The sequence below is a fragment of the Somniosus microcephalus genome, chromosome 5 (assembly GCF_052327205.1).
Source record: "Somniosus microcephalus isolate GS21.2 chromosome 5, FLI_Smic_1.0, whole genome shotgun sequence".
Classification (NCBI taxonomy): Eukaryota; Metazoa; Chordata; class Chondrichthyes; order Squaliformes; family Somniosidae; genus Somniosus; species Somniosus microcephalus.
In genome coordinates this window covers 246,018,990-246,037,440 of record NC_140991.1, presented here as the reverse complement: position 1 = coordinate 246,037,440, position 18,451 = coordinate 246,018,990, and the positions used below count along the sequence as shown (strand labels likewise).

Sequence of the window (18,451 nt, the reverse complement as noted above, 5' to 3'; positions counted from 1 at the left end):
CCAGAAGGGACATGTATCCTTGTGATTGACAAAAACTGAACTGGCTACCTTGCATGAGGTATGTGACGTGTAATGAAGAAATACTACAATAAAGGAGTACAAGCAAGAGGTGGGAATAAAATGGTAGCGTTTTAAAACCGTAAATGAAGAGTTAAAGTATGGAAAATATGGACAGAAATAAAATCCACAACAAAATAGAGCACAAAATGCTTAAATGGCAAAATTAATCTCCTTTAAATATCTACCTGAAGAACATTGGCCACATTTCAAGTGTGTGGTTGGAACATTCGGTGACCAACAGTTGCTGAATAAATTGATCGGCCAACTACAATGACAACCAGCTTTTGTCTAGTTGCAGACAACAGATCAAAATGAATTCACTCAGAGGGGACAGTCAACCATTTAGCTCTACCTTTGCTCCAGATGGATCAGATAGACGAGAAGGAACCCTGGCGGCAGCTTCGTCAAAACTCTGCCCTTCTTTAAGATCCAAACATTGCATACCTTCATTGTTCTCAATGCTTTTGTTTTGCACTGGCAATACGTCCTTGCTTCCTACTGTAGGAACAAATATATTGCTAATTATAAATGTATTTTGGCAATGTGTGTTATTAATCATATTTCATAGAATGATACAACACCGAAGGAGGCCATTCAGCAAATTGTGCCTGTGCCGGCTCTTTGAAAAAGCTATCCAATTAATCCCACTCCCTGCTCTTTCCACATAGCCCTACAATATTTTTCCCTTCAAGTATTTATCCAATTCCCTTTTGAAAGTTGCCATTAAATCGGCTTCCACCACCCCTTCAGATAGTGCATTCCAAATCACAACAACTTGCTGTGTAAAATAAGGTTTCCTCATGTCGTGCCTGGTTCTGTTTTCTGTCTCTTCTGCTACTGGAAACAGTTTCTCCTTATCAAAACCCTTCATAACTTTAAACACCTCAATCAAATCTCCTCTGCTCCAAGTAGAACAACCCCAGCTTCTCCACTCTCTCCACATAACTGAAGTCCCTCATTCCTGGTACCATTCTAGTTAATTTTGTCTGCAGCCTCTCCAAGGCCTTCCTAAAATGTGGTGCCCAGAATTGAACAATACTCCAACTGAGGCCCAACCGATGTTTTATAAAGATTTAGCATCACTCCCTTGCTTTTGAATTCTGTGCCTCTATTCATAAAGACAAGGATCCCGTATGCTTTCTTAACAGCCTTTTCAACTTGTCCTACCACCTTCAAAGATTTGTTTACATACACACTCAGTTCTTTTTTCCCGCACCCTCTTTAAAATTGTACCATTTAGTTTATTTTGCATCTCCTCATTCTTCCTACCAAAATGTATTTCCAGAAGAAATTTGTGCATCTTCCTTTAAATTTTGTTTCTAGCTGTCCCCAAACAGTCTATATGAATTTGGCGATAACTTATTACAGGAAATACAAACTTCCTCCAAAAGATTTGATCCAGTTAAAATGCAAAATGCATTGATGCAAGTTATCACCAATTGACAAAACATCACTATGAGCTCTGCTTACAGCTACCTTTAATTATTCAGGATTCCATTTTTTTCTATTGTGTCACGGACTCCCTTCATCTTCCTTTTGATAGCCAGTACCCTTATAGAAACCTGCAAATGATTACCTCTTTGGATTCCAATTCACCAGTCTATGCAGCACAAAAGTCGAGCTCTTTGCAAATTATTCTGTAGAGCTTAGCTCAAACATGACCAGCTAATTAGCTGACTTGTCACATAAGAACACAGGAAATAGGACTAGTAAGCCATTCGGCCCTTCGAGCCTGCTCCGCCATTCAATATGACTGTGGCTGATCTTCTACCTCAACTCCACCTTTCCGCACAATCCCCTTTTCCCCCCCCTCGATTCCCTTAGTCTCCAAAAATCTATCGATCTCTGTCTTGAATATACACATCAACTGAGCATCCACAGCCCTTTGGGGTAGAGAATTCCAAAGATTCACAACTCAGAAGAAATGTCTCCTCATCTCAGTCCTAAATGGCCGGCCCCTTGTTCTGAAACCTTGACCTCTGGTTCTAGACTCCCCAGCTGGGGGAAACATCCTCCCTGCATTTACCCTGTAAGAATTGTATATGTTTCAATGAGATCACCTCTCATTCTTCTAAACTCTAGGGAATATAGGGCTAGTCTACTCAATCTCTCCTCCTAGGACAATCCCCTCATCCTAGAATTCATTCTAGTAAACCTACGTTGCACTCCCTCCAAGGCAAGTATATCCTTCCTTGGGTAAGACCACCAAAAGTATACACAGTACTCCAGGTATGGTTTCACCAAGTTACTATATAATAGTAAGACTTCTTCACTCTTATACTCCAATCCTTTTATAATAAAGGCTAACATACCATTTTGCTTTCCTTATTCATAAACATACTTCATAAGAAAAATATTTATTGAATTTATTTATTAACCATCCCATCTAACTTCAGTGCTCAAGATTAGTGATTATTTCAAATGATCACAACCTGAAGCTGAACAAAAAAATATATAAACTTCAAAAGATATAACTAGTACTGTATTATTTATTTCTAATTGAATAAACAGAGTAAGCTCCAACTGTAAGTGTTGTCAGCTCAGAGAGGGACCTTTAACGGAGTAAAACGTCCCAAGGCGCTGCACAAAACATTTGACACTGATCCACAAGGAGAAATTAGGGAAGCTTGGTCAAAGAGGTAGGTTTTTAGGAGCGTCTTAAAGGAGGCAAGAGAGGTAGCGAGGCAGACAGGTTTAGGCAGGGAATTGCAGAGCTTAGGGCCTAGGCAACAGAAGGCACGGCCACCAATAGTTGAGCGATTATAATCAGGGATCCTCAAGAGGGCAGAATTAGAGGAGCGCAGATATCTCGGGGGGGGGGGGGGTGGTTGTTGTGGGGCTGGAGGGGGTTGTGGGGCTGGAGGAGATTACAGAGATAGGAAAGGGCGAGGCCATGAAGGGATTTGAAAACAAGGATGAGAATTTTGAAATCGAGGTGTTGCTTAACCGGGAGCCAATGTAGGTCAGCGAGCACAGGGGTGATGGGCGAACGGGACTTCGTGCGAGTTAGGACACGGGCAGCCGAGTTTTGGATGACCTCAAGTTTAGGGTGGGATGTGGGAGGCCAGCCAGGAGTGTGTTCGAATAGTCAAGTCTAGGAGGTAACAAAGGCATGGATGAGGGTTTCAGCAGCGGATGAGCCGAGGCAAGGGCGGAGACGGAGGTGGAAGTAGGCGGTCTTTGTTATGCTGCGGATGTGTGGTTGGAAGTTCATTTCAGGGTCAAATATGACACCAAGGTTGCGAACAGTGTGGTTCAGCCTCAGACAGATGTTAGGGAGAGGGATGGAGTCAGTGGCTAGGGAATGGAGTTTGTGGCAGGGACCGAAAACAATGGCTTCATTTTTCCCAATATTTAATTGGGCAACCCATCACTGAAGTCTCAGCCTAAATTATTTGAGAAGAGTGGAGCCCAAGTCAACTCTGCCGAGAGTGTACTCGTAACTGAACAAAGCTGAGCCCACAGTAGACGAGAAGTCTTTAAACTATACAACGCTCTAATATACCTCAAGTACTGTGTTCAGATTTGGCCACCAACACACAAGTTAAGTCCAAGGGATGGAGGCAGTGCAGAAAACACCCACAAGACTGCCCCCTAGTACAGGTTGACTATCCCTTATCTGAAAACCTTGGGACCAGCTGTCTTTCGGTTTTCGGAAATTTTCGGATTTCAGAAGGTATTATTTCAGACTGGGAAACTCTGAACATTAAATTAATTTGGTAATTAGTATTTGTATTTAATATAAATTTTAAAAGTTCAGGCTACCTCTTGCGACTGTTCCATGTCTCATTCCCCTTCCTCCTTCTCTGTGCTGCCGCTCCCAGTCTGTTTACAGCTCCCCCTGCTCCGGGTCTCATTCCCCTTCCTGCTTCTCTGTGCTGCCGCTCACAGTCTGTTTACAGCTACCCCTGCTCCGGGTCTGAATTCTTTGACTTAGCGGGGGTCTGGGGCTCGACTGCCGCCGCCAGTTGTGGGAAAGTCGGATATCGGCTGACTCCTACGCTAAGCTGGCCCGCAAATCAGGTCAGAAAAGCGTCGGGTCATGTTTGGCGCCACTTGGGTTATGTCATGCGCACGACTTACGCTCCAGAAAAAAACTTTAGGTTTTCAGAAGTGCGGATAAAGGATAGTCTACCTGTATCAGATGATTGAACTGCAAGGAAAGATTGAAAAAAAAAAACACTTGGGTTCTTTGGTATCAAAAGGAAGTAGCCGAGAGGGGACCTTGTAGAGGTAAAAGGTAGTAAACAGCATAGAAAAGGTAACTCCAAACATTACTTCAAGGTATGGCATAAAAATAGATCAAGGGGCATAAATTCAAATTACTGGAAGGCAAATGTGAAGCCATGATCAGTCATGTTCTTCATACAAAGACCTATTGCTCTAACCATAAGTCCAATCCAAGTGCTAGTGGAGCCAAAAATCTGTAGTAACTCAAGAGACAGTCACACAACACCAGGTTATAGTCCAACAGCTTTATTTGAAATCACAAGCTTTCGGAGCGCTGCTCCTTCTTCAGGTGAAGTGGAGAAATGCATAAAGACACAGCTTATATAGTCAGAGAATCATGTCAGATGTTTACAGGTAACCTTTCCAACTGCCATTAATCACACCTCGGCAGAGAGATAATCACAGCAGTCAAAGGTGTGAATGGTGTCCAAACAGGTCAGTCAGGGAAACATTACATCAAAGAACAATGAGATGGGGTCACAAGAGGTCAAATATTGCAGATGCTGGGGTCTGTATGAAAAACAAAAAAAGACAAAAAACATTTTTTTTTTTGGCTGGAAATCACAGCAGGTCCGGCCGCATTCGTGTCGATCGACAGTTCCGACGGGCCACAGCGAAAAATCGCATAAAACTCCTCAGAAGACAAACACGGGACACAACCAACAGAGTACCCTTCGTCGTCCAGTACTTCCCCGGAGCGGAGAAACTACGCCATGTTCTTCGCAGCCTTCAACATGTCATCGATGACGACGAACACCTCGCTAAGGCCATCCCCACGCCTCCACTACTCACTTTCAAACAGCCGCCTAACCTCAAACAGACCATCGTTCGCAGCAAATTACCCAGCTTTCAGGAGAACAGCGACCACGACACCACACAACCCTGCCACAGCAACCTCTGCAAGACATGCCAGATCATCAACACAGATACCATCATCACACGTGAGGACACCACCCACCAGGTACATGGTACATACTCATGTGACTCGGCCAACGTTGTCTACCTCATACGTTGCAGGAAAGGATGCCCCGGAGCATGGTACATCGGCGAGACCATGCAGACACTGCGACAACGGATGAACGGACACCGCGCAACAATCACCAGGCAGGAGTGTTCCCTCCCAGTCGGGGAACACTTCAGCAGTCAAGGACATTCAGCCTCCGATCTTCGGGTAAGCATTCTCCAAGGTGGCCTTCGAGACACACGACAACGCAAAATCGTCGAGCAGAAACTGATAGCCAAGTTCCGCATCCATGAGGACGGCCTCAACAGAGATCTTGGGTTCATGTCACGCTACATGTAACCCCACCTGATGCAGGGTCATCCAGACTCGAGTCGACATTGGCTTGTTCTCTCTACACGAATGCGGCCGGACCTGCTGTGATTTCCAGCCAAAAAAAAAATGATTTTTGTCTGTTTTTTTGTTTTTCATACAGACCCCAGCATCTGCAATATTTGACCCCTTGTGACCCCCATCTCATTGTTCTTTGATGTAATGTTTCCCTGACTGACCTGTTTGGACACCATTCACACCTTTCACTGCTGTGATTATCTCTCTGCCGAGGTGTGATTAATGGCAGTTGGAAAGGTTACCTGTAAACATCTGACATGATTCTCTGACTATATAAGCTGTGTCTTTATGCATTTCTCCACTTCGCCTGAAGGAGCAGCGCTCCGAAAGCTTGTGATTTCAAATAAAGCTGTTGGACTATAACCTGGTGTTGTGTGACTTTTTACATTTGTCCACCCCAGTCCAACTCCGGCATCTCCACATCAAGAGACAGTGACAGTGTACTGAGAAGACCCGCAGGTTATTTTTAAATGGATGAACTAAAATGTGCCTAGTCTTGGTCATCAATACCTAACCAGGTGATCTTGCATATGAAAACTGGTCGACAGTGAAGTTCTGTTGTGAATCAATTTATAACACAACAAAACATTTAGAGTGCCCAACCAAAAGCTAAAACACAATTTTGCACATTCAGCAAGAGGGCATGAAGTCTAATTTCATCACTTACAAATGGCTGAAAAATTCAGAATTCTACTTTTGCTGGACACCAAGGGAGTAGGGCTCCTCAGTTTACTGGTTATCTGAAAAGGTACACAAAATATTTATTAAAAATAGAAAGGACAGTTAGTTTGCTTACTGATTACTGACAGGGAGGGAAAGGTTTATATTGTGTCCTATGTCACCAGGATCTCAAAACTCTTCACAACTAAATGAATAATTAACCAATTGTTGTTTCCAATTCTTTCATTCCATTTATTGAAGGAAGTACAGAAGCTTATGATCCCAAACACAATTTGGGTAGGTTTTAGCTGTTGGTTGGCCGACCATCCCGACAGCAATGAGGCAGCTGTGATTTTGAGGCCCAGGCCTCAGTTGAATCCGGCCAGTGAGCTGCAGATGCCAAATGGGCGTTGCAAAACAGCTCGCTGGTTTAGGGCCACAGGAATGTCAACCGGCTGAAACACCGGCGACAGCTGCAGGTAGGTTCTGGGCAGTTGGGGAAAGGCAAGGCAGAGGGGACAAGGCCGGGCTGGCAGCGGCCAGCAGTATTTTTGTGGAGCCAGGACGACCATTTTTGCTTCTATCAGCTCAACATAAATGTAAGTTTAAAACATTTTGTGGCTGTTGTCCAAGTAGCCAGCAGCAGTCCCTTTATAGGCCACCACTTAGGCTGCTCAATTCCAGTAGGCAACGGCAGAGCACGACATGCCCTTCCCATGTATACCTTTAAATTTCAATCGGGTCCTAAATACATTTGTACCCAATTTTTCATGGCTAAGTGGGCTACCTCCTGTTTGAGGCTGTGGCTGGCAAGGAACAGTTTTTCCCACCCCAAGATGGCAGTGACCAAAACATCACCATTAAGGGAGCGGTAAGCCTACCAACCCCACTGATGCGCTGACCGCCCCGTTAATGCACCACGGTTTCAGGGAGTTAAAATCAACACCATTATTCTTTTATTAAAAAAACTTGTAAACAAAGCACAAACAGAAAAAAATTGCCACATGTCAGCATGAAACGTCAACAAAAAAAATCTAATCCCAATTCATTTCTTCACTCTCTTTAGATCTCCATTAGGCAGCTCCACTGGCCCACGAGCCCCCTGCACCTGGTTTGCTGGCTTCCAACGCGTGGCTCCACTGGCCCAGTGAAGACAGTGCATAAAAGCCACCTGCTCATATGCCTAAGCCACTCCAACTATTAAATCAAAATGTACAACCATGGCTTTTCACCAGGCATGAGGAATTCTTCGAGACTAAGCAAGACGTAAACACACACCTAGATTTTATGCAAGCTCCAAAGTTAGTTTATAATGTAAACAAAGGTGAGCCTAAAGTTTGAAAGCCAAGGAGTTACATAAGAAACATAGAAAAATAGGAGCAGTAGGCCATTCGGCCCTTCGAGCCTGTTCCACCATTCAATATGATCATGGCTGATCCTCTATCTCAATACCATATTCCCACTCTCTCCCCATTCCCCTTGATGCCTTTGTGTCTAGAAATCTATCTATCTCCTTCGTAAATATATTCAGTGACTTGGCCTCCACAGCCTTCTGTGGTAGAGAATCCCACAGGTTCACCACCCTCGGAGTGAAGAAATTTCTCCTCATCTCAGTCCTACATGTCCTACCCCGTATCCCAAGGAGTTTGAGTTAAAATTCTGTTTCAATATAAAATTAAAATGTAGGTTAAGAATACTAAATGGGGAAGAGGCTATATTGCAATCTTACACAAATAGCACCACACAACAATTAGTCTCCAAATTTCAGAACAGGGCTCAATGTTTATGCAATTAAGAAAAACAGTAAGTAATGAGCGTAGAAAAAATGGTCTACAGGGGATGGACACAGAGAAATGGTGAGGGTTAATTTATTGCAACTTATACTTTAATATGAAGCAGTATAGAATAGCCCAGTTAAATACAAAAATCTTCCAAGGCCTTTTGGTAAGGCAATGTGCACCTTTAATGATTTACGATGTTGTCTTTCTGTATCACTGTAACATCTTTGCTCTTCAGGTTGTGTTGCGCTAAGCTTTCTGCCAAGCTCTCCATCACTGGCAGAGAGTGTTATTTCAGACTTGTGTGCAGTTGAACGCTGGCTTTCAAGAACTATCGCCTACAAAAAACAGAAAATATGTAGAATGAACAGAAACATATTGCATACAAAACCTCGACAAAGATAAAAAATCTGAAAATCCTGAATGTCCAAAAATGCTGGAAGCATGAAATAGAAGAAATGTTTCAGGTGTGCCTCTTCATCTAGTTATTCTATTTTTCCTGAGTACATTTGAAATGAAACAATTAAAAGTATGTTAAGTGTTGAGTCTGAGTGTTCCAGATATGCTTAATATAAATCACTGGACACAGACAACAACAACAACTAAAACAGGTCTTTACTAATCGAAGGTCAGGGCTAAACTGCTTAGCAAATTACTACACAGTTTATATACCGGTGTGGTCACCACCGGTACTACAATATACAGTAGCCAAGAGAAAGTAGTCCATCTCTTAAGGTAGTCTCTTAAGGTGGTACAGGTTACATACACAACAATTCCTCCCTTTTTAGCTTAACAGTATACATCCCAATTTAAACATAACATGGATAACATATATACAACTTCATGCAAATCTGTTCAAAGATTCAGTCTCTGAGGAGGCGGATAACATATATACAACTTCATGCAAATCTGTTCAAAGATTCAGTCTCTGAGGAGGCTTCCTGATCCGAGATGGATAACGCCTTTCAGGGGTCTCCGGTTCTCGTTGCTGGGGTGACTCATCTAGTTGATCTCTTATGGATTGGACATCATCAGATACATTGGCGTCTGAGGTAGATGCTTCAGGTTCATTAACTTCTTCCACTGGTGTTTCTGTCGTAGTCATGGGTTCGACCCTTGTTCTCGATTCTACAAGTTGGTCAGCATGACGTCATATTACGTTTTAACCAATATCTACCATGTACATCAGGGGTCCTTGTCTGGCACGAATTTTTCCAGATTGCCATTTCTCATTCTTATAGTCCCGGGCTAACACTGGTTGTCCTATTTCGAAACTCCGAGTGGCCTTGTTATTTATATGCTGGAGCTGTTTGTTTTCTACTTCCCTCCGCACATTTGGTTTTAACAAGTCCAACCTGGACTGCAACCTCCTGTTATAGAACATCATGGCAGGGCTTTGATTTGTCACTGCACGAGTGGCGTTTCGATATGCCATTAGGAAATTGTCCACCTTGTGTTGTAGTGGAATCTGGTCTTCGCTCATGGCCTTTATCGCCTTTTTGAACGTTTGTACAAATCTCTCGGCCAACCCATTTGTAGCCGGATGATATGGGGCAGAGGTATAATGTTTCACCCCATTCTTCATGAATTTCTGGAATTCATCTGACACGAACTGCGGTCCGTTGTCTGAACATATTTGTTCTGGCAATCCATTTCTTGCGAATATCGTTCGTAGCACTGCGATCGTCTTTTCCGAGGTAGTGGTCGCCATCTTAATCACTTCTGGCCATTTAGAATGTGCGTCTACCGCAATTAAAAACATGGAGTCCATGAATGGACCTGCGAAGTCAATATGTACACGTTGCCATAGGGTTGAAGGCCATTCCCATGGATGCAGCGGTGCAATTGGAGGTGCATTTTGAACTTTTTGGCACCCTGAGCAGCTTTTAGTCAGATCCTCTATTTGTTGGTCGATACCTGGCCACCACACATAAGCCCTAGCAAGGCTTTTCATCTTGACTCCCCCCCAGATGACCTTCATGCAGTTCCTTTAGAACTCTCTCCCTTAATTTAGGAGGAATTATCACCCTTGTTCCATACATCAATGTTCCTTGACAGACGGACAGCTGTTCTCGTCTGGCTGAGAATGCCGGTAACAGTGGTTCACCATGAGCTGGCCATCCTTTCACTGTCAATTCGTAGACCCGAGACAGTGTCGGGCCGTTCCTAGTTTCTCTCTCAATACTTGCAGTGGTGACTGGTAAACATTCGATGATGGTCGAGTGAAATAACTCAACAGGGTCAACTGTCGGTGCCTCTTCCGCTGTAGGTAGTGGCAGGCGCGACAGCCCAACAGCATTACCATGTTGCTTTGTATCTTTGAATTCGATCTGATATTGATGTGCCCCTAGGAAAAGGGACCATCTCTGGAGCCTCTGCGCTGTCATCACCGAAACACCCTTCTTAGGGTTAAAAATGGAAACCAACGGCTGGTGGTCTGTCAGCAGCGTAAACTTTTGCCCTTGCAGGTAATGATTAAATTTTCCTACTCCCCACACAAGGCTGAGAGCCTCCCTATCTATCTGAGCATAGTTGCGCTCAGCGGAGGTCAATGATCTGGATGCAAATGCGACTGGTCTTTCCAAGCCATTTGGCAACTTATGAGAGCACTGCCCCAATACCATATGGAGAAGCATCACAAGCTAACCGAATAGGCAGCGTTGGGTTAAAGTGAGCCAACACTTCCTTAGAGGTGATCAATGCCTTGCCTTTGTGAATGGCCCGCTTACAGTCCTCGCTCCACTTCCATGGCACTCCCTTCTGCAAAAGAGCGTTCAGCGGGTGTAGCACCGTGGATAAATTTGGCAGAAACTTATGGTAATAGTTAATCAACCCTAGGAACGACCTCAACTGGGATACATTCTCCGGAGCAGGAGCCTTCACAACAGCTTCGATCTTGTCAGGTGACTTGTGAAGCCCCTCCTGGTCAATGACGTGACCACAGTACGATATTTGCTTCTGAAAGAACTCACATTTCTGGTGATTAACTCGAAGTCCATATTCTTTCAATCTGTTGAGCACCTGTTCCAAATTTGCAAGGTGTTCCTCATCATCATTTCCTGTAATCAGAATGTCGTCCAGGTAACATTGTGTGCCTGGAATTCCCTGTAATACCTGCTCCATGGCCCTTTGCCAAATCGCTGGAGCCGATGCCACGCCAAAAACCAGTCTATTATACCGATATAAGCCCTTATGCGTGTTGATCGTGAGATACTGGCGTGATGCTTCATCAACTTCCATCTGTAAATACGCCTGCGCCAGGTCTATCTTGGTGAAGTGTTCCCCGCCAGCCAACGAAGCGAAGATATCCTCAATCCGTGGAAGCGGATATTGCACCGTGTGAAGCACCGGATTAACAGTGATCTTGAAATCGCCACAGATGCGAACCTTCCCCGGTTCCCCCGGTTTGTTACTCGATGAACGCTTCATGACGGGAACAATGGGGGTGGCCCATTCACTCCAGTCCACCTTTGACAGTACTCCGGAACGTTCTAGTCCTTCCAGCTCAGCTTCCACAGCAGGTCGTATCGCATAAGGTACCGGTCTGGCTTTGAAAAATTTCGGGTTTGCATGTTCTTCAACTTTGATGTTTGCCGTAATTCCTTTCAGTGTTCCCAGTCCCTGCTGGAACACCTCTTCAGCATCGTCCAATATTCTGGACATCGTTTAGGTTTGACATCTTCCTTTTTGCCGGAATCTACAGTTAGTGCTTTTAAGGAATGCCAGTCCATATTTATTCTCCTGATCCATTCCCGTCCCAGTAATGGTGGACCTCCCTCAGGTAACACATACAAGTCCATTCCTCGGCTTTCTTTATCCTTGTGGACCACCTTTACCTTTATCTTTCCAATGGGGTATACTCTTTGCCCTGTGTATGTTTTCAAAACAATCTCCGTATCCCTTAAGGGAATGTGTGGAAATAACCTTTTGTAATCTTGCTTATTCATGACCGTCAATGCCGATCCAGTGTCCAATTCCATCTTCACTTGGACTCCTGCTATCTGAAGTGTGACCCAGATAGTTTGGTGGTCTGCTGTGTTACCCACATTATGTATTCTTAGACAACCCAGTTCCTTACTGCTGGAGTCTGAATCCGTCTTCTGTTCATCCGAACTGTTCTCTGTCACCTTGTGTACCTTTTTGCACTTTTCCTGCGGTGACTTTTTGCTGCTGGTCTTCTTACCTGACCGGCATACTTTAGCTATGTGACCGAGCTTGCCACATTTTCTGCATTCCTGATTTTTTGAACCAGCACTGGTTCTGATCGTGCGTTGTCCTTCCACAACGATAACACTTTACTGCACCCAATGCCATTTGATTGGTGCTGAGTTCCGATGACCTTAGTTGCATTTCCGCGGTGCCTCTTGCTGCGGCCTTGTGCGATGCTGCAATGGTGACAGCTTTCTCAAGCGTAAGGTCCTTTTCTTCTAGCAGACACTTTTGTGTTCCTTCTTTTAATAATCCACACACGAATTTATCTCTCAGAGCATCTGCTAGTCCTGTACCAAACTGACAGTACTTTGATAGCTTACGCAGTTCAATTAAGAATTCAGCGTTGCTTTCCTCTTTCAGCTGCGTTCTGCTGTAAAATTTAAATCGTTCCGCTATCAGCGGCGTGGGGTTTAAATTTTCTTGCAGGATCGTAACAATTTTCGAGAAAGTCTAATCCGCCGGTTTATCTGGTGTTATCAGATGCTTCAATAACCCGTACGTCTTCGCCCCCATTGAGTTTAATGTTATTGCTTTCTTATCATCTGGTACTTCATTTGCTGTACAATAAACTCCAATGCGTTCTACATACGTGGTCCAATCTTCAACATCACTATCAAAAGCAGTGATGTTACCGTGTTTAGGCATCCTTGATTTTTATTTATTTATTTATTTATTTTCCCAAGATGGCGGCTTCCCGCGCTTGGCGGCTTTTCCCGCGCTTGTCTTCTTCCCCTGCCGACTACAATGGCGGCTTCCCGCTCTTGGCGGCTTTTCCCGCGCTTGTCTTCTTCCCCCGCTGGCTACAATGGCTCTGACCGCGCTGTTGCCGTTCTCGCCTCCCAGCGGTTCTTACTTTCCCCCGATGCTGCTTTTGCTCCCCCGCGGTTCTCGTGGCCTCAACGCTTCCCTCGTTGCTGCGCTTCTCAGCCCCGATTGCAGCCCAGCCCTTTACACCGGCTGCGGTCAAGTTCTCCGCGGTTCTCGTGGCCTTAACGCTGCCCTTGTTGCTGCGCCTCTCGGCCCCGATTGCAGCCCGGTCCTTTTCACCGGCCGCGGTCGAGTTCTCCGCCCTTTTTTCCTCCGGTTTCCCTCCCCTTCTCCACTGACAACGCGGCCGACTTTCTGCCCGTGTCGCTAGATCGGCTTACCCACCACCGTGGTAGAAGGATGATCACTGCCTGTTGCTGATGGAGGACTTCGTGGTCAGTAATTTCCCCGGGTTCTCGATGTCTCCCGTGCGAATGCGGTGCTCAGCAGGATGATGAGGGCGGATGCTTCTTCTCGACGCCCGTTCTGGGGACGAAGCTGCCTTGGATGCAAACTGCCGCAGGGTAAGATCGGACTCGTCGCCACTGTTGAGTCTGAGTGTTCCAGATATGCTTAATATAAATCACTGGACACAGACAACAAGAATAACTAAAACAGGTCTTCACTAATCGAAGGTCAGGGCTGAACTGCTTAGCAAATTACTACACAGAGTTTATATACCGGTGTGGTCACCACCGGTACTACAATATACAGTAGCCAAGAGAAAGTAGTCCATCTCTTAAGGTAGTCTCTTAAGGTGGTACAGGTTACATACACAACATTAAGCTACAAAGAGGAAAGGAGTCTTCAGCAAGAAGTCACACAAATTCCCCAGTAAAGTTATGAGAAATTAAGCACTTCAATCGCAACATGTTCAAAATACTGTTAAGAGTTACACTTCCCATCCCCCTTAGATGTTTTCATCAGACTTGGAGATTGTGATTATATACTAGTATCTGCAAGTGTAAAAATCTTGTTGCATTCTTTGAGAAAAAGATTCTTACTAAGAGCCATCTTCATTTTTTTTTTTTTTTATAAATAGAATGCATCCTATATATACACACTATTAGAACTATCTGTAGGTAGAATTTCTTTAGCGAGTTGGTGGTTTTATGACAGCAGTTCAACTCCCAGAACAATGGGGAGTGGAGAAGGACATATGACGAGTAGCCACAAGCATGCATTAGAATGTGGTGTTAAACCTGGCTACTGCACAGGGCTATCTGCATGCCAACACCAACTGCAATCGATAGACAGAGCTAAACAGCCACATAGCCAACAGATCAGAGCAAAACTCTGCAGCCCCACCCCATCCAGTCACAAACAGTGACAGACAACCAAGCAACTAACAGGAGGTGGCAGCTCCATGTACACCCCTATCCTCAACCATGATGGAGCCCAGCACACAAGTGCAAGAAACAAGGCTGAAGTATTTGCAAACATCTTCAGCCAAAAGTGATCCTATTCTGTCTCATCTTCAGTTCTCCATCATCAGTATCAAACCAATTTGGATCAATCCACATGACATTAAGAAGCAGCTCAGTGCACTGGACACAGCAAAGGCTTGTGGTCCCCGACAACATCCCAGCTGTAGTGCTAAAGACCTATGGACTAGAGTTAGCCACTCCCCTAGCAAAGCTGTTCCACAGTTAACACAGTTTCAAAATTCTCATCCTTGTATTCAAATCCCTCCATGGCCTCACCCCTCTAACATCCTCCAACCTCCAATTTACTTCACTCCACCATTGGTGACTATGCCTTCAGCTGCCTAGGCCTGAAGCTCTGGAATGCCCTTCCTTAACCTCTCTACCGCCGTTTCCTGCTTTAAGACACTCCTCAAAACCCCTCTCTTTGACCAAGCTCACTTGTCCCAATATATGGCTTGGTGTTAATGTTGGCTGATAACTCTCCTGTGAAGCACCTTGCAACATTTGACTACATTAAAAGATGCTATGTAAATGCAAGTTGCTGTTGTTGTTTGAGGAAGCTACCTCAGCAGATTCAATGACCTTTCCTTCATCATGAGGTCAGGAGCGGGGCTGTTCGCTGAAGATTCTAGTGTTCAGTTCCATTTACAACTCCAATAACAAAGCAACACATACCAGCCTACAGCCAGTCCTGCATAACATCCAGGCTTGGGCTGACAAATGACAAGTAGCATTCACACCACTTAAATGCCAAATAATAACCATCTTGAATAGAAAGCCCAACCATCTCCCCTTGATGGTCAATTGCACCATTACCAAGTCCCCCACCAACTTCTTAGGTGGCTACAAGAGCAGAGCACAGAGACCAAGTATTCTGTGACAAGTGACTTACCTTGTGGCCCCTCAAAGCCTCTCTACCATCTACAAGGCTCAAGTCAGGAGTGTGGCAGAATACTCAGCACGCACCTGAATGGGTGCAGCCACACCATTCAAAAAGCTCAACACCCTCCAGGACAGAGCAGTGTGTCTGTTTGGTGGCCCTGCTGTTTGACTCATTATCTACCCCCACTCTACTATTCACTAAGCCCACCGACTCCCACAGCTACCTGGACTACACTTCCTCACACCCTGCTTCCTGTAAATACTCGATTCCATTATTCCATTCTCCCAGTTTCTCGGTCTACGTCGCATCTGCTCTGACGATGCCACCTTCCATACTAGTGCTTCCGATATGTCTTCCTTTTTCCTCAACCGAGGATTCCCCTCTACTATGATTGACACGGCCCTCGACCATGTCAGTTTTATTTCCCTCACTTCTGCTCTCACCCCTTCCCCACCCTCCCAGAACCACAATAGGGTTCCCCTTGTCCTCACCTTTCAGCCCACCAGCCTCCACATTCAACGCATCATCCTCCACCATTTCCGCCACCTCCAGCATGATCCCACCACCAAACACATCTTCCCCCTTCCCTCCCCTTTCAGCATTCCAAAGGGCCCGCTCCCTCCGCGACACCCTGGTCCACTCCTCAAATCACCCTCAACACCCCCCCTCCCCTTCCCATGCAAGCGCAGGAGATGCAACACCTGCCCTGTTACCTCCTCCCTTCTCACTGTCCAGGGCCCCAAACACTCCTTCCAGGTGAAACAGCAATTCACTTGTACTTCTTGCAACTTAGTACAGGTAGACTATCCTTTATCCGAAAACCTTGGGACCAGCTGTGTTTCGGTTTTCGGAATTTTTCGGATTTCAGAAGGTTCTCTGACAACAAACACTGAGCAACAGCTTGTAAACACTCGGGCCCTGCCTTGGAAGCATCTCTGAAGCTGTTGCTAAGCTACAGAGACTCTTTCCACAGCCTGACTTTAAAAAAATGCTAGGGGAAGAAAAAAAAAAACTAACAAAATGGCTGCTGATTTCTGCCGTTAGATCGAGGTTTCCAGCTCCCCTGCTCCGTATCTGAATTCCTTGACTTAGCGGGGGTCTGGGGCTCGACTGCCGCCGCCAGTTGTGGGAAAGCCGGATATCGGCTGACTCCTACACTAAGCCGGCCCGCAAATCAGGTCGGGGGGGGGGGGGGGGGGGGAAGAAAAGACTATCGGATGGGCCGCTGCAGCTATTGGACGGGCCGCTGTATTGTTGGGTTCACTCTCCCGGTACCTCCTTCACACTGCCCGGCTCGACCTGCAATCTCCTACCCAGGAGGGAACTCTGTGACCCTCTGCCCTGCTCACAGGGAAAGGCAGAGCTCCCGGACCACTCCTGTCATGTTTGGCGCCACTCGGGTCATGTTGTGCGCACGACTTACGCTCCACGAAAAAACTTTCGGTTTTTAGAGGTTTTCGGAAGTGCGGATAAAGGATAGTCTACTTGTATACTGTATTCGCTGCTCACAATATAAATTCCCCTGATTCTGACTGCAAGGGACCTACGCTTGACTTCACCAATCTTTTTCTCTTCACATATCTATAAAAGCTTTGAGTCAGTTTTTATGTTCCCTGCACACTTACTCTCATTCTATTTTCCCTTTCTTAATTAATCCCTTTGTCCTCCTTTGTTGAATCCTAAACTGCTCCCAATCCTCTGGATTACTGCTTTTTCTGGCCAATTTATATGTCCTCTCCTTGGATCTTATGCTATCCCTAATTTGCCTCGTTAGCCACGGTTGAGTCACCTTTTTGTGAGTTTAATCTCAGTAGTGGGGAAGCTTTTAGAAATGATAATCAAGGACAAAATTAACAGTCACTTGGACAAGTGTGGATTAATTAAGGAAAGCCAGCATGGATTTGATAAAGGCAAATAGTGTTTAACTAACTTGATCGAGTTTTTTGATGAGGTAACAGAGATTTGATGAGGGCAGTTGACATGGTGTATGTGGATTTCCAAAAGGTATTTGATAAAGTGCTACATAATAAGTTTGCCAGCAAAGTTGAAGCCCATGGAATAAAAGGGATAGTGGCAGCATGGATACGAAATTGGCTAAGAAGCAGGAAACAGGGAGTAGTGGTGAACGGTTGTTTTTTGGACTGGAGGAAAGCATACAGTGGTGTTTCCCAGGGGTCGGTACTAGGACCACTGCTTTTCTTGATGTATATTAATGACTTGGATGAACAGGGCACAATTTCAAAATTTGCAGATGACACAAAACTTGGAAGTATAGTGAACAGTGAGGAAAATAGTGATAGACTTCAAGACAGACAGGTGAAATGGGCGGACACATGGCAGACGTAATTTAACGCAGAAAACTGCGAAGTGATACATTTTGGTAGAAAGAACGAGGAGAGGAAATATAAACTAAAGGGTACAATCCTAAAGGGGGTGCATGAAAAGAGAGACCTAAGGGTATATGTGCACAAATCATTGAGGGTGGCAGGGTAGGTTGAGAAAGCGGTTAAAAAAAAGCATATGGGATCCTGGGCCTCAAATAGAGGCAGAGAGTACAAAAGCAAGGAAGTTATGAAGAACTTTTATAAAAAAACTAGTTCGGCCTCAACTGGAGTATTCTGGGCACTGCACTTTAGGAAGGATGTGAAGGCTTTGGAGAGGGTGCAGAAAAGATTTACGAGAATGGTTCCAGGGATAAGGAATTTCAGTTACATGGATAGACTGGAGAAGCTGGGGTTGTTCTCCTTAGAGCAAAGAAGGTGATTTGATAGAGGTATTCAAAATCATGAGGGGTCTGGACAGAATAGAGAGAGAGAAACTGTTCCCATTGGTGGAAGGGTCGAAAACCAGAGGACACAGATTTAAGGTGATTGGCAGAAGAAACAAAGGTGACATGAGGAAACACTTTACTCAGCGAGTGGTTAGGATCTGGAATGCACTGCCTGAAAGGGTGTTGGAGGCAGACTCAATTGTGGCTTTCAAAAGAGAGTTGGATAAGTACCTGAAGGAAAAAAATTTGCAGGGCTATGGGGAAAAGACGGGG

General features: G+C 45.1%; 1 protein-coding gene across 3 annotated transcripts in view; it reads right to left on the bottom strand.

The window, feature by feature from the left end:
* Positions 1-18,451, bottom strand: part of sycp2l (synaptonemal complex protein 2-like) — a 291,748-nt gene that overhangs the window by 132,575 nt on the left and 140,722 nt on the right. For all 3 annotated transcript variants that reach the window (XM_085988796.1, XM_085988797.1, XM_085988798.1), the window contains 3 exons: positions 8,262-8,417; positions 6,309-6,381; positions 413-558 (listed from right to left, as the gene is read on the bottom strand). In XM_085988796.1, coding sequence (XP_085844922.1) covers positions 413-558; positions 6,309-6,381; positions 8,262-8,417 — 375 coding nt within the window. The remainder of the gene's footprint in view (positions 1-412; positions 559-6,308; positions 6,382-8,261; positions 8,418-18,451) is intronic.